We start from the raw sequence: 22,198 nt of genomic DNA, 5'->3' as shown, positions 1-22,198 counted from the left end.
GTCCGTGTAGCACTCGGTGGTCGCCTGCGACATAGCGGCGCGGTGCGGTTGTAGGCCTTCGAGCAGGTACGCGCAGACGGTACGCCGACCTCGTACTGCGAGGGAAGCGGCAGCGACCGAGGAGGCGACGGTAAAGTGGGCTGCCGGCATGCCGGAGATGGCGACGCGGGCCTGCGCGAGGGCGAGGAGAAGGGTGGAGGCAGGCGGGAAGGGAGGCGGGCGGAGGGGGGAAGACGATATGGAGGGGGCAAAGGCGGGGGGTGGCGGGCAGGGCGCCGCGGCCGGCACCTTCTCCGGACACGGCCCGCCGCCCTTCATGAGAGCTGAGAGCCCGTCCTCGATGCGGGGACGAGCCCGAAGAGCGCCGCGTAGGGCTTCTCGCGCACACATGGCCGGGTCGAACGCCGCGTCGACTGGAGCGGCGATGACGGCGGTCGGGTCGATGTCGAGGACGGGCCGAGACGTGACAGTGACCGCGCGAACGCCCTGTGCCGCCGGGGAGCCGGTGCGTCATTCAAGTGCTTGAATGGGAGGCACCCACGGGGCGGTAACGCAGCGGCGCACCGCACTCTCGTCCGCGATGTCCGTGTAGCACTCGGTGGTCGCCTGCGACAAGCCGCCGCGGTGCGGTTGTAGGCCTTCGAGCAGGTACGCGCAGACGGTACGCCGACCTCGTACTGCGAGGGAAAAGCGGCAGCGACCGAGGAGGCGACGGTGAAGTGGGCTGCCGGCATGCCGGAGATGGCGACGCGGGCCTGCGCGAGGGCGAGGAGAAGGGTGGAGGCAGGCGGGCAGGCGGGCGGGCGGAGGGGGAGGGAGGGGCGAGGGCGCCGCGGCCGGCACCTTCTCCGGACACGGCCCGCCGCCCTTCATGAGAGCTGAGAGCCCGTCGTCGATGCGGACAAGCCCGAAGAGCGCCGCGTAGGGCTTCTCGCGCAGGCATGGCCGGGTCGAACGCTGGTTCGACTCGAGCGGCGATGACGGCGGTCGGGTCGATGTCGAGGACGGGCCGAGACGTGACAGTGACCGCGCGAACGCCCTGTGCCGCCGGGGAGCAGGTGCGTCATTCAAGTGCTTGAATGGGAGGCACCCACGGGGCGGTAACGCAGCGGCGCACCGCACTCTCGTCCGCGATGTCCGTGTAGCACTCGGTGGTCGCCTGCGACAAGCCGCCGCGGTGCGGTTGTAGGCCTTCGAGCAGGTGCGCGCAGACGGTACGCCGACCTTGTACTGCGAGGGAAGCGGCAGCGACCGAGGAGGCGACGGTGAAGTGGGCTGCCGGCATGCCGGAGATGGCGACGCGGGCCTGCGCGAGGGCGAGGAGAAGGGTGGAGGCAGGCGGGAAGGCGGGCGGGCGGAGGGGGGAAGACGGGAGCCGGTGCGTCATTCAAGTGCTTGAATGGGAGGCACCCACGGGGCGGTAACGCAGCGGCGCACCGCACTCTCGTCCGCGATGTCCGTGTAGCACTCGGTGGTCGCCTGGGACAAGCCGCCGCGGTGCGGTTGTAGGCCTTCGAGCAGGTACGCGCAGTACGCCGACCTCGTACTGCGAGGGAAGCGGCAGCGACCGAGGATGACGATGATGACGATGGTGATGATGGTGATGAGGGACTCGTACCAACCATTCTTCTTGTCGATGACGGAATCGGCGGTGGAGAAGTCGGAGGTGAGCGCGGAGAGACCCGAGGCGCGACCGCCGCACGCAGCGAACAAAGAGCTGGTCCGCGATGTAGCAGATGTTGTCCGGCACGGAGAGCGTCGTCGCCTACACAAGCAGGGGCGGGGCGTCAGAGCCGGCCAGGCAGAGGGCATAGCGGGGAGGCGGAGGCGAGGGGGGAGGGGACGGGTGCGGAGATGACGGAGAGGAGGAGGGGGTGGGGGAGGGGGCGGAGGGAGGGTCCTTTTGCCTCGTCCGGGGCGAAGCGGCACCTACGGGAAGGTTCCGAGAAAGTTCAAGGGCCCACCTTCTGGAAGGTTCCGGGAAGGTTCTGGGCAGGCCACGGTGTCGGTGCACACAGAGAGCGTGCGCGAGCTGCGCGCCTGCTCGAGGCCAGGTCCCTCTCGGCTCGCCCCGGGCGCTCCACCCCTACGAGCCTCATGAGCAGCGCGGGGTTGCCCGAGCATTCGAGGGATGGGATGAATGGGCAGCAAGCAGCCTGCGTCAAGACGATCAAGGGGAGGATGTTGACGACGACGATGAAGAAGAAGGTGACGATGTTGATGATGATGTTGACGAGGGTGGGGATGAGGATGGTGACAAGGATGGTGACGAGGATGGTGATGGCGGCGAGGATGCTGGTGAAGACGGTGACGATGATGGTGATGCTGACGACGGCGCGAGGACTTATCATGCTGATGCTTTGCGGTGATGGTGATGAAGGGCAGGGGGCGAGGCACCTCTCCGCTCGCGCGCCGAGTAGATCGTTCTCTCTCATCGAGTCGACGCACGCGAGCATTCCGAGGATGAACAAATATGCGAGTGGCGAAAGAGATGCTCGACTCGCCGCATATGCTCATGCGATGCAGGCTGTGCTCGAGGCCGGCGAGGTAGCCGACGGTGGAGGCCGCCCACGTACGCTTGCCCAAGGCCCCGCCGCCGACGGTTTTCGCATCGCTCCGGGGCGTGTATTGGGGTATGATTCCGGGCGGCGATGGGCTTGTGTCTTGGCGGTGCTGCGTCTGTTGGGGACTAGCTTGGGATGGCTGGCTGGCGGGCCTCGAGTTGACGGACGGACACCTGCGAGGGCAGACAGGGTGCGATTCCCACGGAATCCGGCTGCCGGCGGGTGAATGTGAGGGCCGTGAGGGCCGCACCTTGATAAACACCGAGGTAGCAAAGCGCCGTGATTGGCAACGGGAATTCTTTTTATTGACGTTCTGAGAGCTGAGACACACAGTTCCGTTTTGAGAAAAGCCCACACTTCTACGTTCTAGTTCTCTAGCGAAGAAAAGTTTCAAATTAATACCCGAACTCCCTCGCGCGACAGGCGCGCACTTTTACACGCCTTGGCCAAAAACCACGCCTGGACTATGCACCAAATGGCACCCAGAAGCGCCAAGCAGACGCGATCGGCCAAATCCTCCGCGTCTTGTCCCGCTTGCGGCAGAACTGCGCTCACGATTGCCATCATCACGAGGAGGAAGAAGTTGTAGAGAAGAAAGCGGTCGAGCAAGGTCTCGTAGGACACCTATGATCCGAGTGTCACTCTATGATCCGCAAGGCGGTGGCGTTCGTGCTCCCGCTCCGCCGCCTCCGCCTCGTCAAGTGTAGCCTGCGCCTGCGCCTGCGCCTGAGCCTGCGCGGGGCGTCCCGCATTGGCATGTCGGATGGAAATTGAGATTGAGTCCAGAATTGGCACTCGGGTGACGGGGTCAATGATGGTCGGCAAGACGTCGACCGGAAAGGTGTGGAGGAAGTGACCCTCTTCCGCCCGGTTCGGGGAGGCGTACCGGGAGGTGGCCGGTGGGCCGGGCGCGCCGCCGCGCAACCGTGCTTTGACTTCGATGGTGCTTCCTGCGCGCACACCGTAGGATGCCAGCGGGGCGTCGTCTTCCAATAGCCGCGACTGATGGTAGAGGCCGCCAAGCGCACCAGCGGGGATCGAGGAGCGTTTTGCACACAAGCGTCTCAGCTCGAGACCGCTTGTCTGAGCGCTGACATCGAAGAGGTGCGTTTGCCCTTGTACGACGACCTGGACCTGAATGAATGCGGTCCAGAGCGCCTCAGCCGCGTGCCCATTGAACGCCTCCCTGTCCTCCGCGCGTATGGCGAGGCTGATGACTAGGCAGGCGGCGAGCAAGCAGACGAGAGCCAGCGTCGGGGGTGGGCGTCTCCACCACCAGCCAGTGCGCGATCCGACGCAGTTCGCCTCGCCCCCGTCCCTCCCTGGGTGCGCGTCTTCAACATCACCAGCCTGCCCGCGCTGATTCCAAGCATTCCACCCTGGCCGCCCGCAAGCTCCATCTGACGGCAAGCGGCGTGAGCACGTCGAGGCGCAGCGCTGTGGTGGAACCTCGCCTCCAGCGCAAAGGCAGACTCGCGAAGGGACTGGCGGTGAAAGAATGAACGCGCACACCACGTGTTGCACCGCAAAGGTGAGCGGAAGCGCACAGAAGAGCAAAGGGTGCATGAGGATGTTGGGTGCCAACGAGTCGAAGGCAAGCCGAACGAAACGCAATCACGCAACATTCTCATGGTCGTGCCCAACATTCTCATGTGCTCGAGGTTCTCGAGGCGGATATCCTTTGGCCGCGTTGGGTAGCGAGGATTGGTGTAACCCGAGCCACGGAGGCGTGTTTTCTGACGGCCGACCGTCAGTGCACGGAGTTGCCCCTTCTCCGACTGCCCCGGCTAGTTCCCGAGTTTCGCGGGAGTGACCCCATGCGTCAAACCCGAGACCTAGCGCGGGTGGGTTGGAGGGGGGCTCGCTGCAGGGAAGGGCTGTGTAAGAAGCCGATCCCCGTAGTCCGCCCCGCTCCTCCCCATCGGGCCGCGTGAGCGGAGCGGCCTCGCCTCGCAGATTCGCGTACTGCACTGCCCACCTGGACGGTAAGAAAGGTGTTCGTTCCCGCCGTCTAACTGCCATGTCACGGCCGGTCGGCTGCTGCTCTCGCCTCGCTGGCGGCGCAGTCCAGTGCCGCGGCTCCCAGCTCTCCTCGCCGATTTTTGGCTCGACCAGTTTGTCGACAAAGTTGCCTCCGAGCTCCTGCTGCTCGACTACGCGGCGGAACCGGCCCATCGCGGCTGAGACGTGATGCGCCGGCACCGGGGCAACGGCGCGGGACCATTTCCAGGCTCTCTCGAGCAACCTCAAATTTGGCCGATTTTGTGGATCTCAACCCTGCTGCTCTCTGACCACAACCTCGCGGCCCGCTGCCCGAGAGGAGTCGTCTAAGAGGCGGCGGCGAGCGCAGGCGGCGGCGGCGCGGCGGCGCGGCGGCGGATCGCGGCGCAGACAACGGCAGCAATCTGGCTGCTGCTTGCTGCTGCAGCAGCTGCTGCTGCGGCTGCTGCTCGGAGCATTCGAGGCGGGAGCGAGGAGGGGCGGATGGGCGGTCGGCGTCGGGGTAGAAGCAACAGGGCGTACGGGGTAGCCGTCACTCTCCTGCCTCACAAGGGCGGGGCTGTCCCGGAAAGTGAGAGACGCCGGGCAGCGTGGCGCATTACTGAACCCTCCCATACGTGCTTGTGCTCCTCCTTCGCTGTCCCATCTCCTCATCTCTTTCCCGCCTGGGCGGGGCAGCGGGTGGGCGCGCGGTGCGGCGTGGCGTGTGAGTGTGTGCGACTGCAACGACGGACCGCTCGCAAGGGACCATTGGGTTTGTACTATTAACAACGAAGGCGCTCTCAAAATAAAAAGCGCGCTCCGCGGTCGCTGTCGACCACCAGTCCAAAGCCTCTCCCGATCAGCCCGCTGCCGGCCCCAACAGGGCCAAAGCTACCTCCCAATCCAGAATGTGCGCAACCTCAACCTCCCTTGAGAAGAGCCCCGAGCCCGCCGGCGGCGAGGCCAGCTCCAGCGGCGCGCGCGGCGAGACCCTGCGCGCGGTCGGCGGCGCGGTCGCCGGCACGCTGCCTGTGGTAGCAAAGGCGGGCGGGTCGGCGATCTGGGCGGCGGGCTCCTTCCTCTCGGCGTACGTGGCGCGCGGGGGCGAGGACGGCCGCGGCAGCGTGGGGCGGCTCACCGGCCCGCCGCCCACGGAGCTCGACGACGGCGCGCTGCGCGGACTCGGCTCGTCTGAGGTGCTCCGGATTGCAAACACGCTGTCGGGCATCTTCTCGTCGGTGGCACCGGGCGGCGGCAGCGCGAGCGGCGCCGCGAGCGGCCGCCTCCGCGAGCCCGAGCTTCCCCGCCTCGTCGTCGTCGGCGCGCGGCGCAGCCGTTCCGGAATACGCTCCAAAAACTCTCGCTCACCTCACCGCCGCGCACCGTCGCAGCCGTTCCGGGAGAAGAAGCAGCGCTCTCGCTCCAGCACCGTCGTTCACCTGCCCTCCTCAGGCACGCAGTCGTCCGGCAAGTCCTCACTGCTCAACGGCTTCCTTGCGGCCGACATCCTGCCGCTCGGTCCGCCGACGCCTCCGCCATCCAACCCCCCCTCCTTACACGCCACCCTGATCGGCGTCTCCCCCCGCGCCCCTGGTCCCCCCTGCCTCCGACGGCTCCGCCGCTGATCCTCCACTTGGATGCCCTCCCCGTGCCTGTAGGCGAGCAGATGGTGACGCGCGCGCCGCTCAATCTGCAGCTGGTGGAGGGGCGGTCGTCCTACGACAGCGGTGAAACAGCGTCTCTTCACACCTCTCTCTGGCTGTGAACAGGTCCACTCTCCAGACCCGGCGGAGATGCGCGCAGAGTTTGGCGACTACAGCTGCGGCGCGTGGCAGTGCGCGGCGGCGGTCCCCCTCGCCTTCCCCGACCCGACGCCGCCGCAGCTGCAGCAGATCCGCGCCTCGATCGAGGCGCAGACGGAGGCGCGCGCCGGCGCGCAGAAGGGCGTCTCGGCCGCGCCAATCTTCGTGCGCTACTACTCGCCGAACGTGCCCAACCTGTCGCTGGTCGACTTGCCCGGCCTCACCATGACTGCGCTGACCGACCACGGCCAGCACCGCGACATCCCCTACCCCACGGTACCCGAACCCATCCCCTACCCCCACGGTACCCGAACCCTAGGCCAGCCGCGCGACATCAAGAGGCAGATCCGCGACATGATTGCGGCGTACATCCGGCCGGAGCGCACAATCATCCTCATGGTTTGCGGGGCGAGGGCCGACCTCGAGGCGCCGTGTCAGCGCTCGAGCGGCGGTCAAGCAGCTAGCTCCTTCAAAAATGAGTGAGTCAGTCCACCCATTCCTAGGCGGACCCCGCGCTCGAGCTCGTCAAGGAGCACGACCCGCAAGGCGCGCGGTTTCGGCCACCTCTCGGCCACCTCTCGGCCACCTCTCGGCCACCTCTCGGCCACCTCTCGGCCACCTCTCGGCCACCTCTCGGCCATCTCTCGGCCACCTCTCGGCCATCTCTCGGCCATCTCTCGGCCATCTCTCGGCCACCTCTCGGCCACCTCTCGGCCACCTCTCGGCCACCTCTCGGCTGCGCAGTGCGGGAGGAGCACGAAGCCGCATCGTTCCCACAAACACACAACCACGGACCCAAGACGCGCAAGCTCAGACAGTCGAGACAGGGAGAGACCGCAACGGCAGTCAGAAGTCAGCACTGGGCCCCAGGATGGCGAATGCGAGGACTAGTGCGAGCTCGCACACAGACAGTCAGACATGCAACACGGGGTCCCAGGGAAGGCGAGCAAAAACATTGTTACGCATCGTTCCCCAGTCCCTTCCTCCGCCTTGCCCGTCCATCTCGTCTGCCAGCCCCTCCTCCCACCTCCCGCGGCACGCCCCGCAAAGGCGCGCGCACCGTCCCCTACCCCCCACGGTACCCGAACCCTAGGCGCGCGCACCGTCGGCGTCCTGACAAAGGTCGACCTGATGAATGCGGGGACCGACGTGGCGCGCGACCTGGAGGGGTCGGTCCCCTACCCCCACGGCACCGAACCGATCCCCTACCCCCCACGGTACCCGAACCCTAGGCGCGCTACCCGGAGGGGTCGGTCCCCTCCCCCCACGGCACCGAACCCATCCCCTACCCCCCACGGTACCCGAACCCTAGGCGCGCTACCTGGAGGGGTCGGTCCCCTACCCCCACGGCACCGAACCGATCCCCTACCCCCCACGGTACCCGAACCCTAGGCGCGCTACCTGGAGGGGTCGGTCCCCTCCCCCCACGGCACCGAACCCATCCCCTACCCCCCACGGTACCCGAACCCTAGGCGCGCTACTGGAGGGGTCGGTCCCCTCCCCCCACGGCACCGAACCCATCCCCTACCCCCCACGGTACCCGAACCCTAGGCGCGCTACCTGGAGGGGTCGGTCCCCTCCGATCTGCGCCTCGCGCTGGGCTACTTTGCCGTGCGGAACCGCTCGCCGGCAGGCGCGAGACACCTCCGAGACACTTCCGAGACACTTCCGAGACACCTCCGAGACACTTCCGAGACACTTTCGAGACACTTCCAAGACACTTTCGAGACACTTCCGTGCCGCCGCTGGCACGCGCAGGCGCGAGACACCTCCGAGACACTTTCGAGACACTTTCGAGACACCTCCGAGACACTTCCGTGCCTCTGCGCAGAGGCGAAGGGGCCGCAGGGGCTGACGGTGCTCGACGGGTTCCGTGTGGAGCGGGAGTACTTTGGGAAGCACGCGGCGTACTCGGCCCTCGGCGCCGCCGGGCGAGTGCGGCTGGGTGACGCCGCTCTCCCCCTCCCCCTCTCCCTCCCTCTTCCTCCCTTTCCCTCCCCCCCTCCCTCCCCCTCCCTCCCCCTTTCCCTCCCTTTCCCTCCCTCCCTCCCCCTCCCTCCTTTCCTTTAGCTCGTGCGGGCGGAAAGAGACTGCAAAGAGACTGCCCCCCCCCCCCCCCCCACCACCACACACCACCACCACCCCAGGCGTGCCCCTCCTCTCCCGCTTCCTGTCGCGCGTGCTGCTGCAGCACCTCAAGCAGCACCTGCCCGGCATCGTGGCGGAAATGAACGTCCTCACAAAGGAGACTGAGCGCGCCCTGGCGCTGCTCGGGCCGATGGCGCCACCCCCCCGACGAGGCTGGCAAGACGGCGGCTGTGAACGGCGTCTCTTCACGGCCGCGGCCGCGAACAGGTGCCCGCCGACGAGGCTGGCAAGACGGCGCTCGCGCAGACGCTGATCGCCTCTTTCTGTCGCGATTTCGTCGGCGCGCCTCTCTCTCTCTCTCTCTCTCTCTCTCTCTCTCTCTCTCTCTCTCTCTCTCTCTCTCTCTCTCTCTCTCTCTCTCTCTCTCTCTCTCTCTCTCTCTCTCTCTCTCTCTCTCTCTCTCTCTCTCTCTCTCACTCACTCTCTCTCGTTCTCTCGCTCGCGCTGGTGGAGAAGCGCCCGCAGACGAGGGTGTGGACAGCGTCTCTTCACACCGGCTGCTGTGAGCAGGCGCGCTGGTGGAGAAGCGCGCCGACGTCAAGACGGGCGCTACCGCACCACCCACGGGACCGAACCCACACTGGATTCGACAACTCTAGAGGGTGTGGTACCAGGCCGCCGGATCAAGGACGCGTTTGAGGCGCTGCAGGGCACGCTGCGCGACGTCTCGCCCTTCTCCGCTGCGGCCTTCCCGGACGAGCACCTCGCTGCGGCCCCGCGTGCCGCTCCACCTGTGAACGGCGTCTCTTCACGGCTGCGGCTGCGAGCAGGCACCGTCCACGAGCGAGCGGCGGCTGTGAACGGCGCCTCTTCACCTGGTCCGCTACCTGTGCAGCTGCTGTGAGCAGGTACCTTGTCGAGGCGGCCAAGGACTGCGAGGGGAACCACCTCTCCTTCCCCATCCCGCCCATCGAGCTCCTCGAGCACATGCTGCAGCACCCCGAGCACCGGCCGATCCGGCAGCTGCTCCAGCCGTGCCTCGCCTGCTTGGCGAGGCAAGGAGTCGCACCCCGCCGTGCTGTGAACGGCGTCTCTCCACACCTCCAGCCGTGAACAGGCGGGCAAGGAGTCGCACCCCGCCGTGCTGTGAACGGCGTCTCTTCACACCTCCAGCCGTGAACAGGCCACCGTCCACGACCAGCTGCTCGCCCTCGCCAGCCGGCTGCTCAACTCGCCCTCGCTCTGCCGTTTCCCGCAGCTGCAGGCGAACACGCACACGCACGCACACACGCACGCACACACACACACACACACACACACACACACACACACACTCACTCACTCACTCACTCACTCACACACACACACACACACACACACACACACACACACACACACACACACACACACACACACACACACACACACACACACACACACACACACACACACACACACACACACACACACACACACACCAATCACCCACGCGCACCGGGCCTCGCACGTTGAACGCCGGTGCGGCTCCTGTCGTCTAGACGTAGAGTCGCGAGGGACCAGCCTCGCCCTTGCCCCGCCACCTCGTGTGTGTGGAGAAGTGTACCTGGCCCTGCCCTACCCGCAGGCGCGGGTCCGCGAGGAGGTCGCGGAGATGCTCGGCGGCGCGCGGACCCTCGCGCAGGCAGAGGTGGAGGAGTCCCTTCGATCCCCGCCGGAGTCCCGATCGATTCCCTTCGATTCCCTCGCTTCAGGCAAAGGTCGAGGAGCTCATCGAGATGGAAGAGGCGTACATCTCCACCGACGACCAGGCCTTCCTCTCGAGCTCGCCGCTGTGCAAGAGGACACGCGGGCGGACGGGCATGTCTTTTTCTCTAGGCCTCCGGCTCCGAGCTCGCCGCCGTGAAGCAGCAAGTGTGGCGAGCCCGATCTTTCTTTGTCAGGCCTTCCTCTCGGAGCTCGCCGCCGTGGTGTAATCTCGTGCAATCTCGGGTAATCTCGTGCGATCTCGCAGGCCTTCCTCTCGGAGCTCGCCGCCGTGGTGAAGAAGCTCGGGCAGCGCTTCGACGCGCCGCTCATCCGCTCGCTCCTCAGCTCGTACTACGGCACGGTCGTGCGCTCGATCTCGAACGCTGTGCCAAAGGCGGTGATGCTCTTTATGGTGCGCGCCTCGCTCGACGGCGTCTACTCGGAGAGAAAAAGAAACACGCGTGGCGGGATTTCTTTTTTAGGTGCGCGCCTCGCACGACGGCGTCTACGCCTGCCTCTTCGACCGCATCGCGAGGCAGCCTCCCGCCGGCCTGCTCGACGCGGATCCAGAGGCGCTTCGCAAAGGGGGGACGAGGGCCGAGCATCCGCATCTCCTTTTCTAGGCCTGCTCGACGAGCCGCCGGAGATGGAGACCAAGAGGCGCGGCGACGTCGAGCTGCTGGCCAAGCTGCGCGCGGCTCGCACGGCGCTCGAGTCGCTCGCGTAGCTCCCCCTCCTCCCCTCCCCCCCCCCCCCCCCCCCCTCCACTGCCTCTGCTGCTCCCGCGGACCCCTCTTTCGCTCCTGTTTCGCTCCCGCCCGATGACGACTCTCTTGTTCATTCGGCTTCCAGCGCGCGCGCGTCAGCCTCCGCAAAACGGTGTGAGGGCGGCCTGGCCAGCTCGCGGAGTCGCCCGGAAAGTCGTGTATGAGAGTGTAGACTAGTTGCAGCAAGGACTGTCAGCCAATTCTCTGTCAGGTGTAGTGGATCACCTTAAAATGGCCTGGGCGTAATTCCTCCTGACTGAGCGCTGAGGCTGAGCCCACCTGGGGCCCCACCAAGACCCGGGTGGCGCGAGCGCCCGGGCCTAGTGGGTGAAATGGTAAATTAAAATTTTGGAAGTCGCACTACAAGCCCGGCAAGCTCAGTTGCGATCACCCCCCATGGGTGAAAAAAATTGTTCCAGTCTTAGCCAGCAAAAGGCGGAGCACACACGACTTAGCAAGTCCGCACTAGCGACTGCCACTCGCCTAACCATGCCTTGTCACAAGTGCTCTCCCAATCCGTACAGGCACACACACTCCGCCTGTTCTCACCCAAACACTCTATCACACCCTTGCCTCCCTGCCAGAGCGAGCTAGATTCTCCCCGCCTCCCTCCCGCCTCTGCCGCGCGCCTTCTATGGACGTCAAGTGCAGCACCTAGGGGGAGAGAGGGGGTTTGCCCTGGTAGGGAGGTGGCGAGGCCGCGCACTGCAAACCCAGTGTGAGGAGTGGGGGAGCTGGGACAGGGCGTGTGCGCCTCTGATCTGTCATGGTCTAGTGGCCGATAGGATCCTCCCTTAGGCAGCGATGGCGGGTCGGGAGAGGCCCGAGTTCTCAGCCCGCCACTTACTGTCAGCCTCTCTGACTGCCCAGGGTCTCACCACGATGCCGCCCGAGTAGAGGGGGTAAGGTGTGTAGAGTGCGGCTGTGTATGGAACCTCTCTCTCCGTGGATCCCACCTGAGCCCACTCGCGGTGCGAAGGCTCCTAATGCGGCAACTGAGCCCGCAAGGGTGGGTCACTAAGGGGGAGGTTACGTTGGTTGATATGTTGTGTTGTGGCGTAAAGCTGTGCAGCGGCGCAGCGAGCCCTGCCGCGGCTCGTCGTCGAGACTGGTCGGTGGGTGGTGCCTGTAACAGCTGAGGCAGGGAGACTGCCTGTGAGTAGCGCAGCCGCGCGGTCGCCCGAGGAGTTGGGATGATAGGTGGAGAGACAGGTGCGACCGTACCTGGGTATGGCGCAGGCTGGTGGCTAGGGTTAGCTGGGCGCGCACGGCGAGTCCAGTCACATTGCCGCCCCGCAACAGCGATGTGAGTGGTCTCTCAGTGCTTTGGCGCCGCCGTCTACCACTGCACGAAGAAGGTTGGCCTGATCGTCGACTCGTCGCACGAGTGCGAGGCTATCGCCACCGCCAATGCCGGGGAGCACGTCTTTACGCGCGCGTCGTCCTCCTTGCCCTCGGAGCGCCACCCGCCGGGCCCACGGTCATCCTCTCGGACAACAAGGCCAACGTCCTCGTCGCCAACAATGCCATGTCCGCGTCGCGCTCGCGCCACTTCCTCCGCCGGTACCACACGCTCCAGCGCCGCATGGCCGAGGGCGAGTGCCGCGTCGTCAAGATCGCAGACGACCTCATGCCCGCCGACTTCCTCACCAAGTGGGTCGCGCGCGACAAGCTGAAGCGCAGCGTCGACTTCGCCACCAATGCGCGCGCGCGCAATGGGGGGGATTGACTCTCACAATGCCGGCTCTGCGGCGCCCGCCGCCATTGGGGGGGATGCGATCACCCCCCATGGGTGCCCTTTCTAGTCATTCTAGTGAATGAATTGACTCGTCCCAGTGGATGTGTCCGATTTCCGACGTCCCTGTCAAAATGTGCGTGACGTCCGATCCTTTGTAATCGTCTAGAGACGCTGGATACATGAGCACGGAGCAGGCCGCTCCCGGCCCCACGCTGCGCCCACGGCCCGCGCGGCCGGCGCAGCCGCCCGGGAGCTCAGGCGCTACCGCTCCGCTTGCGCATCAGTGCTGACTGTGCACACTGTGGGGAGTCTACAGGTATGCCCCTTGTCGTCGCTGTCTCTCTCTCCCTTGTCGACGTGGACTGTCTGTCTGTCTGTCTGTGCTTGTGTGTGCGTCCTTGGGCCTGGGTGAGGACCGGGCTTGGAGCACTTGGGATTGGAGCACTTGGAGTGCAGATTGCAGCCTCACATCCAGGGGAGGGAGCGGGGAGCGCCAGGGAGCTATGAAGAAGCGCACCCAGCGGGCCACACAGATGTGCATGTGGAGCTTGTGTACTTGTGTTCGCGAAGGATACCACAGCCCACTCTTTCCTTTGCACCTGATGCTACAGGACATCTCCCCGCGGGAGCCCATCGCACCACCAGGTGGAAGAGAAACGCCGTGTCGAAACACTCTCCGAGCGACGCGCTCGACTTAGAGGTTATTCCCAGTCTAAGCAGTCTATGAAGTCTTCAGACTGGGACGGACTGCGGGGACTGGGGGAGCACAGTCTGACGCAGTCCGCCGCAGTCCGTGACGCAGTCTGGCGCAGTCTGACACATGCTCAGTCTGCACCAGACTGCACCTCGGCTATCCCATCGCACTGGCCTTGCGTCTGTCAGCCTCCGATCAGCCGCGAAGGGCCTTTCTCGGGGTTAGTCTTTCTCGGTGTTTGTTCACCTTTTTCTCGTTCGCCTACAACCTTGGAGGCGGACTCGCTCACTGCGCTTGGCTGCGGCGCTCCGGCGCAAGCCGACGCTCGGGAATCCTATGGCGCCACTCGCTGCTCGGTGTTTGGTTGGGCCCCCATGCCCCAAAATAAGTTAGAGACTGGGACGGCGGCGCGCCCAAGATGCAAGCGGAAGAACCTGAAAAGAGAAAACCGGGCTGACATACTCATACTCTAGTGAACCGTGCGAGTGTCCCCTTTTTTATTTTTTGGACATCCTTTTGTTCATCTTTTTACCTCATCCACTAGCACCATACACCTGCCGTGGGGCTCCTGTCGTCAGACGTGGAGATGCGAGGGTCGCCCCCCCTTGCCCCACCACCTCGTGTGTGTGGAGAAGTTTACCTTACCTAAGCTCTACCTTACACCTACCTTCTCACTAATTGCTCTCCCAGGCCCGCTCGCTGCTTCCGCTTCGCGCGGCGTGCGAGCCGCGCAAGGATGGCCTCGAGAGCCGATGCGGTCTCGGGGGGGTGGGGCCCGGCGGCGTGCATGTACACAGGCGCCGCGAGGGGCAGCTGGAAGGGCGGCGGCATCGGCCTGTGCAGCAGCTCGGGCAGCGGCACCTCGCTCTTGGCCTGGCTGGTGGAGAGCAGGGTGAGCGTCAGCTCGCCGTTCGTGACACAGCGCCGGCGCCGGTAGAGCGTGGCGTGCTCGCCCCCCTCCGCCACCCGCGTGATGCCGCGGTTGTCGATGCGGAAGAGGGATGTCGTGCCCAGGCGAGGCTCGCTCGGCTCACTCGGCCCGGCCTCGCTCGGCGCCGCACTCTGCGGCCCGGCGGAGGCGGCGGAGAAGCGAGCGACGTCTGAGCCGGCGGGCCGACTCGAGAGGCAGGCAAGCATGGCCCTGGGGGCGCTGCAGCAGCTGAGGGCGCAGCAGGGCAGCCTCCTCCTCCACTCTTCTCCCGCCGGGTCCACGCTAGAAGGGCGGTCGGCGGGGTTGGTGGTGGTGGTGGAGATGTCGGTGGTGCCGGCCAGCACCGACCATTGCGTTGCTGCATGAAAAGAGGCATGATTTGTCATCACAGAAGTAGGCGAAACCTCCGGGCTTGTGGCGGAAGCGTCATCTGTGTCATCGGCGGTTGTCGAGGGTTCGGCATGTGCGACTCGACGGAAGAGGATCACTGCTGCTTGAGTAACCCTGCGCCAGCACTGCGATGGGGGGCGGGGTCGGAGCGACTCCAGGTCAATCATCGCACGGAAGAGGTTGTCGCAAGCCGAGCCTTGTCAGTGCTGAGAGCCGGTCCCAGCCAGAATCCAAACGCCGCGACAAATCGCGCAAAGTTTTTTTTTGAGCTTAGCCTTCGATGTTATGAACAATCGCAAGGCGGACATGGCATATCGCTCTCGGGCTCACAGACATCCCTCACACCCGCCGCACACCCGCCGCCCCCGCGCGCGCCCCACCCCGGCCGGGAGAAAGGGGAGTGACAGTTTGGGACTCGCAAGCCCGAGTATGTTGAGTCCTGGCTCAACAACGCAGAGAACAAGAGGGGGTGGTCCGGCTCACAAGTCCGGCTCACGCGCCTCGAGCTCGCCATCTACCGCACTGAACACTTTCGCCCCCTCGCTCCCAACCCATCCACCCCGCCCCGGGCCACGCCGCGCGATCTCGGGCGATCTCGCGCGATCTCGTGATACGAAACCACGACGACACACACCAGTCGACTCGCATCGGTTGCCTCCATGAACGGCGGAGCTATTCTCGCGTCCACACCACACCTGGCTCCAACGTGGACACGCCCATAGCTGGGGACACTACTAGGTCACACACACACACACACACACACACACACACACACACACACACACACACACACACACACACACACACTTGCTATCTAGATACTCGAGTATCAACGTACCCTGGTAGGTGGATTGTCCAAAATACGTCAGCCTCGCACGCCTAGAGCTAGGTCTGACACCCGACCGCCCCCCCCTCCCTAATATTAACCGGCGAGAGCACATTTTGGCCGGCTAATGTTAGGGAGGAGAGGCCGAAAAACGCAGACTTTTGTCCACTACCAGGGTTAAAAAGAATTTTGGGGCGCGCGGCTCCGTCGAGGACCGGGCGCGCCCCTTACCCGGCGCGGCGTAGGTCCCACTCTGACGTATAGAGGGGAGGCACGGACACCAGCCCAATCCATCAATTTCACTCGTCTTCTGGTGCCTAGCCCCGTGCAGCGGCGGTCCGGCAGGCTGCCCCCAAGGCCCCCTGGGCCGCTGCGGGTTTTGGAGTTATGCTTTGGCACAGCTTCGGCGATGGCGGCCCCTCTCTGGGGCTTGCATAGGCGGGGAGTCTCCCCCGCTGGTCTCCTCATTCCCTTTTTTCTTTTTCTTTTGAGAGCAGGACGCCGGGTTTGTCTTGTATGTGCGTGTCGGGCCGGGGTGTGGGCGAGGGGCAGAAGGGGCGGGGGCGTGCGGGGCAGAGTGCGTGTCAGGCCGGGGTGTGAGCGAGGGGCGGGGGCGTGCGGGGCAGAGGCCCAACGTCGGGCGGCTTGTCGGGGTCAGGAGCATTCGAGGGGGGAACGAGGAGGGGGGAATGGGCGGTCGGCGACGAGTAGAGCGGCAGGCGCGTACGGGGTAGCCGTCACTTTCCTGCCTCACAAGGGCGGGGCTGTCCCGGAAAGTGAGAGACGCCGGGCAGCGTGGCGCATTACTGAACCCTCCCATACGTGCTCGTGCTCCTCCTTCGCTGTCCCATCCCCCCACCTCTTTCCCGCCTGGGCGGGGCGGTGGGCGGGCGCGCGGTGCGGCGTGGCGTGTGCGTGTGTGCGTCTGCAACGAAGGACCGCTCGCAGAGGACCATTGGGTTTGTACTATTAACAACGAAGGCGCTCTCAAAAGAATTCCCGCTTGGATCACGGCGCTTTCGGCTACACGAAGGCCGAGGGCGCTCTCCGGTGGCTGCTCCTCGTCTGCATGCCCGCCTTTGGCCACTGCGCGGCCGCCGTGCCTAGCCCGACGGCGGTGGCCTCGGCCTTCTCGTCTGCCGTCGCCTCGGCGTCCTCGGCCTTCTCATCCGGCGTCGCCTCGGCAGCGTCCTCGGCCTTCTCGCCCGCCGTCGCCTCGAAGGCGTCCTCGCTCGTGAGCTGCTCGCCGCTTCTCATGCCCGCCCTCGTGCTCATCCTCCTCGCCATCGCCTGCGGCGCCTCCTGGCCGACCGCGGCGAGCGGAAAGGGGGCTCGTGGCGCAGCGTGGGCCACCTGCCTCGCCGCCGCCACGGCGTGCCTCACCGGCACGGCGGCGGCGCCCGCCGGCTTCTTCGCGAGCGCCTTCTCGTGGCTCGCGGCGGGTCCGCCGCAGGTCGCCGCCGCGGCCGCCGCCCTGGCCGTCATCGGCACGGTGATGTGGCGCCGCAACTCAAAGGCCCGAAGACGGCCCGCTCAGGGCACGCCCCTCTCGCCCAAGAATCGGGCCAAGAAGCCCTCGCTCGACTCGCCGCGCTGCGGCCCTGGCCGCCTCTGCCAGCCCCACCTGCTCAGCATCTTCATCGCCTTCCTCGCGGTCGTCGGCATGGGCGGCGGCGGCGCAGCCGCACTCGTCTTCAAGGCCCTGCTGCCTGCCGCGACGGCTCAGCCTCCGCCACCATCGACCGCCGCGACTCTCCGGCAAAATCTCGAGGCGGCGCCGCCCTCCGCCTCGCCGTCGCCGCCGCCTCCGTCCGCCTCGCCGTCGCCAGCGCCTCCCTCCGCGTCACCGTCGCCGCCGCCTCCCTCCGCCTCGCCGTCGCCGCCGCCTCCCTCCGCCTCACCGTCACCACCGCCTCCCTCAGCATCGCCCTCGCCGCCGCCTCCCTCCACCTCGCCGTCGCCACCGCCCGCCTCCGCCTCGCCGTCGCCGCCGCCTCCGTCCGCCTCACCATCTCCGCCGCCGCCCTCAGCATCGCCGTCGCCCCCGCCGCCCCCAGCATCGCCGTCACCCCCGCCGGCATCCGTGTCGCCGTCGCCGCCGCCTCCCTCGGCATCGCCCTCGCCCCCGCCGCCGTCCGCCTCGCCCTCGCCGCCGCCTCCCTCCGCCTCGCCCTCGCCGCCGCCGCCTTCCGCCTCGCCGTCGCCGCCGCCTCCGTCCGCGTCGCCCTCGCCGCCGCCTCCCTCCGCCTCTCCCACGACACCGTTTATGCTGCCCGCCTTCTTGTTGTCACTGGCCAGTGGCGAGGGCGGTGGCAACACCCACTACTTTGCCCCCGGCAACAACCACCACGACCAGGTCCTCCTCCGGTTCAACGCGAGCACGCTTGACGCCGTCCAGGCATTGCCCGCCCACACTATTGCCCGGCACTCATCGCAGGCGTTGCGGCGGCGGTTCGGAGGCTGTTGCGGGTCTCAGCACCACCGCTCGCGCCGCACAGGCGGTGGCGGGCTTCGAGGACGCCGTGCCGCTCTTCGACTACTGGACCTCGCCCTCGCTGGGCAGCCCGTTCGACGTGCGTGTGCTCGCCTCCTCGGTGAGCGAGATTCGGGCGCGGCTGGCAAGCCACTTCGTCTCCGTCGAGGTGGTCGTGCCGGACATCCAGACGCTGGTCGACAACGAGGCGGCTGGCCGCTCGTCCAGCCGCTCTAACCGGTGGCTGCCGGGCGAGTACCACTCGACCGACCAAATCAACACCTACTTCCGAGACACGGCGGTGCCCAACTACACCCACATCGCCTCCACCTTCTCCATCGGCACGAGCACCGAGGGGAGGGACCTGCAGGTGGTTCGCATCACGGGCGGGCCAAAGAACACGACCTGCAGCTACACTCCTGCGCCCGCATGCAAGCCCTCGTACAACGGCAAGCCCGCCATCTGGTTCCAGTCCACGATCCACGCCCGCGAGTGGCTGACGGGCGCCTCGGCCGAGGTGATGGTCGACAAGATCCTAAAGGACTACGCGACCGACGCCTCGATCAGACAGATGGTCGACTCGCTCGACCTCTACTTCCTCATCATCGCCAACCCCGACGGCTACGAGTACTCTCGCGAAACCGACCGCTGGTGGCGGAAGACGCGCTCGCCGAACGCGGGTTCCTCTTGCGTCGGCACGGACCCAAACCGAAACTGGGCGCACCGCGCGTGGGGCGGCGTGCCCGGCTCGAGCACGAACCCGTGCAGCGATGTCTACCACGGCTCGCGGGCAGGCTCGGAGCCCGAAGTGGAGAGGATCCAGCAGTTCGTCACCCAGTTCGGCACCGAGGCGGACGGCTCCTCGCACTTCAAACTCTTCATCGATTACCACACCTATTCGCAAATGTGGCTCTACCCGTGGGGCTACCTGTACTCCGCGGCGCCTCACGACGACGAGCACGACGCCCTGTCGGCGGCGGCCGTCGCGGCGATCCGCGGAGTGCACGGCAAGCAGTACACGTATGGTCCGGCAGCCTCGACCATCTACGTGACGACTGGCGACAGCACCGATTGGGCGTACGACCCGATCGAGGCGCGACCTCCCACACCTGACTGGGCCTACATCAAGCACGCGTACACCATCGAGGGCCGCGACACCGGCGGGTATGGCTTCGTCGCGCCGGCCTCCGAGATCGTGCCAGCCTCAGAGGAGATCTTCGCCGGCCTCCGCGCCGCGTTGCGCTTCGCCGTGCCGACCAACCTGCCCCCCTCCTCCCCGTCGCCGCCAACGTCGCCGCCCGCGCCGCCCGCGCCACCGCCCTCCTCCCCGCCGCCTCTGCCGCCGCCTCCCTCCGCCCTGCCTGCGCCGCCGCCGTCCGCCTCGCCGTCGCCGCCGCCGCCGTCCGCCTCGCCGTCGCCGCCGCCGCCTGACGTGCAGCTGCTCGACCTCCGCGCCGCCACCACGTACCAGGACTCGAGCTTGTTCGACAAGCAGGCGCCCGTGAGCGACCTGCCATACGCCGACAGCACGACGGGACGGCCGTGGGCCGAGTGCGGCCAATACACAAGCCAGTGGTGGGGCGTCGACCTCGGGAGCGAGGTGTATGTGCGCTACGTGCGGCTGCAGAACCGCAACGACTGCTGCGCGGAGCGGCTGACGGACGTCGACATCTATCTCGGCTCGACGGCGGAGACGTACACGGGCAACGCGCTGGTGAGGTCAGACGTGAGCGTGTTGTCGAACGTGATGTTGGAGGTGGAGATCAACGCGTTGGGGCGCTACATCTACCTCAACCGGCCGTCTGCGGCGGGGCTGACGGTGTGCAAGTTCTACGTCTTCGCAGGAAATCGCAATGGTCCACCTCCTTCCGCGTCGCCGTCGCCACCGCCTCCCTCCGCGTCGCCGTCCCCGCCGCCTCCGTCGGCCTCGCCGTCGCCGCCGCCGCCATCCGCGTCGCCGTCGCCGCCGCCGCCTGACGTGCAGCTGCTCGACCTCCGCGCCGCCACCACGTACCAGGACTCGAGCTTGTTCGACAAGCAGGCGCCCGTGAGCGACCTGTCATACGCCGACAGCACGACGGGACGGCCGTGGGCCGAGTGCGGCCAATACACAAGCCAGTGGTGGGGCGTCGACCTCGGGAGCGAGGTGTATGTGCGCTACGTGCGGCTGCAGAACCGCAACGACTGCTGCGCGGAGCGGCTGACGGACGTCGACATCTATCTCGGCACGACGGCAGAGACGTACACGGGCAACGCGCTGGTGAAGTCGGACGTGAGCGTGTTGTCGAACGTGATGTTGGAGGTGGAGATCAACGCGTTGGGGCGCTACATCTACCTCAACCGGCCGTCTGCGGCGGGGCTGACGGTGTGCAAGTTCTACGTCTTCGCAGGAAATCGCAATGGTCCACCTCCTTCCGCGTCGCCGTCGCCACCGCCTCCCTCCGCGTCGCCGTCCCCGCCGCCTCCGTCGGCCTCGCCGTCGCCGCCGCCGCCATCCGCGTCGCCGTCGCCGCCGCCGCCCTCAGCATCGCCGTCGCCCCCGCCGCCCCCAGCATCGCCGTCACCCCCGCCGGCATCCGTGTCGCCGTCGCCGCCGCCTCCCTCGGCATCGCCCTCGCCCCCGCCGCCGTCCGCCTCACCATCGCCACCGCCTCCGTCCGCCTCGCCCTCGCCGCCGCCGCCGTCCGCCTCGCCGTCGCCGCCGCCTCCCTCCGCCTCTCCCTCCCCGCCGCCTCCTTCCGCGTCGCCGTCGCCACCGCCTCCCTCCGCGTCGCCGTCGCCGCCACCTCCTTCCGCGTCGCCGTCGCCACCGCCTCCCTCCGCGTCGCCGTCACCGCCGCCTCCGTCGGCCTCGCCGTCGCCGCCGCCGCCATCCGCGTCGCCGTCGCCACCGCCTCCCTCCGCGTCGCCGTCCCCGCCGCCTCCGTCGGCCTCGCCGTCGCCGCCGCCGCCATCCGCGTCGCCGTCGCCGCCGCCTCCGTCCGCCTCACCATCTCCGCCGCCGCCCTCAGCATCGCCGTCGCCCCCGCCGCCCCCAGCATCGCCGTCACCCCCGCCGGCATCCGTGTCGCCGTCGCCGCCGCCTCCCTCGGCATCGCCCTCGCCCCCGCCGCCGTCCGCCTCACCGTCGCCACCGCCTCCGTCCGCCTCGCCCTCGCCGCCGCCGCCGTCCGCCTCGCCGTCGCCGCCGCCGCCTGACGTGCAGCTGCTCGACCTCCGCGCCGCCACCACGTACCAGGACTCGAGCTTGTTCGACAAGCAGGCGCCCGTGAGCGACCTGTCATACGCCGACAGCACGACGGGACGGCCGTGGGCCGAGTGCGGCCACTACACAAGCCAATGGTGGGGCGTCGACCTCGGGAGCGAGGTGTATGTGCGCTACGTGCGGCTGCAGAACCGCAACGACTGCTGCGCGGAGCGGCTGACGGACGTCGACATCTATCTCGGCTCGACGGCAGAGACGTACACGGGCAACGCGCTGGTGAGGTCAGACGTGAGCGTGTTGTCGAACGTGATGTTGGAGGTGGAGATCAACGCGTTGGGGCGCTACATCTACTTCAACCGGCCGTCTGCGGCGGGGCTGACGGTGTGCAAGTTCTACGTCTTCGCAGGAAATCGCAATGGTCCACCTCCTTCCGCCTCGCCGTCGCCGCCGCCTCCCTCCGCGTCGCCGTCGCCGCCGCCTCCGTCGGCCTCGCCGTCGCCGCCTCCCACGCCGCCGCCTTCAACGCTCCACATCCTTCTGCCGCTCTACATCTACCCGCAGGCCGTCCCTGGGCCAGGCGGTACGCTCAACTGCTCCTCCAGCGAGTGGCTCGCGGTTGCCGATGCGGGCCCAGGCGTGACCACCATCATCAACCCTTCCAGCGGGCCGGTCAACGCCACCACATCAGCTGAAGGTCCCGCCTACATGGCGTGCATGCGCGTGCTGCGCGACGCGGGTGTGCGCATGCTCGGCTACGTCCCCACAAAAGAGTCGTTCGAGGAAAGCCCGGGCTTTTGGGTACAGACAGACTTCCGAGATGCCTCCGAGGTGGACGCCATGGTGGCGCTGTGGGCGGCTGAGCCTTTCGGCTCGCTCCTTGAGGGCATCTTCCTCGATGAGGCCTCAAACATGTGGTCGCACAACTCCTTCAACACGTCTGACGAGCACGTTGCCTATTATCGCGCTCGGTTTGCGTCCGTGCGCAGCGCCA

At 66.9% G+C, this 22,198-nt stretch overlaps 3 protein-coding genes across 3 annotated transcripts in view; 2 read left to right on the top strand and 1 right to left on the bottom strand.

Annotated features, from left to right (window-relative positions):
• The window catches only part of EMIHUDRAFT_432177 (hypothetical protein), a gene marked incomplete at both ends in the record, with an annotated part of 2,753 nt that extends 1,272 nt beyond the window's left edge, over window positions 1-1,481 (bottom strand). The window contains 2 exons of the mRNA XM_005775488.1: window positions 289-486; window positions 1,438-1,481. Of these exons, the coding sequence (XP_005775545.1) occupies window positions 289-486; window positions 1,438-1,481 (242 nt within the window). The remainder of the gene's footprint in view (window positions 1-288; window positions 487-1,437) is intronic.
• Window positions 1,482-5,455: 3,974 nt separating this feature from the next.
• On the top strand, window positions 5,456-10,900 carry EMIHUDRAFT_461229 (hypothetical protein; the record flags this gene model as incomplete). Its single annotated transcript, XM_005775487.1, has 18 exons — window positions 5,456-6,065; window positions 6,206-6,246; window positions 6,317-6,625; window positions 6,674-6,800; window positions 7,443-7,522; window positions 7,582-7,602; window positions 7,662-7,682; window positions 7,742-7,762; window positions 7,901-7,960; window positions 8,183-8,294; window positions 8,497-8,704; window positions 9,008-9,337; window positions 9,621-9,684; window positions 10,062-10,124; window positions 10,189-10,404; window positions 10,449-10,595; window positions 10,666-10,732; window positions 10,807-10,900. Coding segments are annotated over 18 exons (2,589 nt in total), but the record flags the coding sequence as incomplete, so codon positions are not given.
• Window positions 10,901-18,063: 7,163 nt separating this feature from the next.
• On the top strand, window positions 18,064-19,242 carry EMIHUDRAFT_61288 (hypothetical protein; the record flags this gene model as incomplete). Its single annotated transcript, XM_005775486.1, has 1 exon — window positions 18,064-19,242. A coding segment is annotated over one exon (1,179 nt), but the record flags the coding sequence as incomplete, so codon positions are not given.
• Window positions 19,243-22,198: the final 2,956 nt, after the last annotated feature.

The sequence above is a fragment of the Emiliania huxleyi genome (genome assembly GCF_000372725.1).
Source record: "Emiliania huxleyi CCMP1516 unplaced genomic scaffold EMIHUscaffold_3, whole genome shotgun sequence".
Taxonomy (NCBI): Eukaryota; Haptophyta; order Isochrysidales; family Noelaerhabdaceae; genus Emiliania; species Emiliania huxleyi.
The sequence above is the reverse complement of the archived record's forward strand: the minus strand, read 5'-3'. Positions and strand labels throughout refer to the sequence as shown.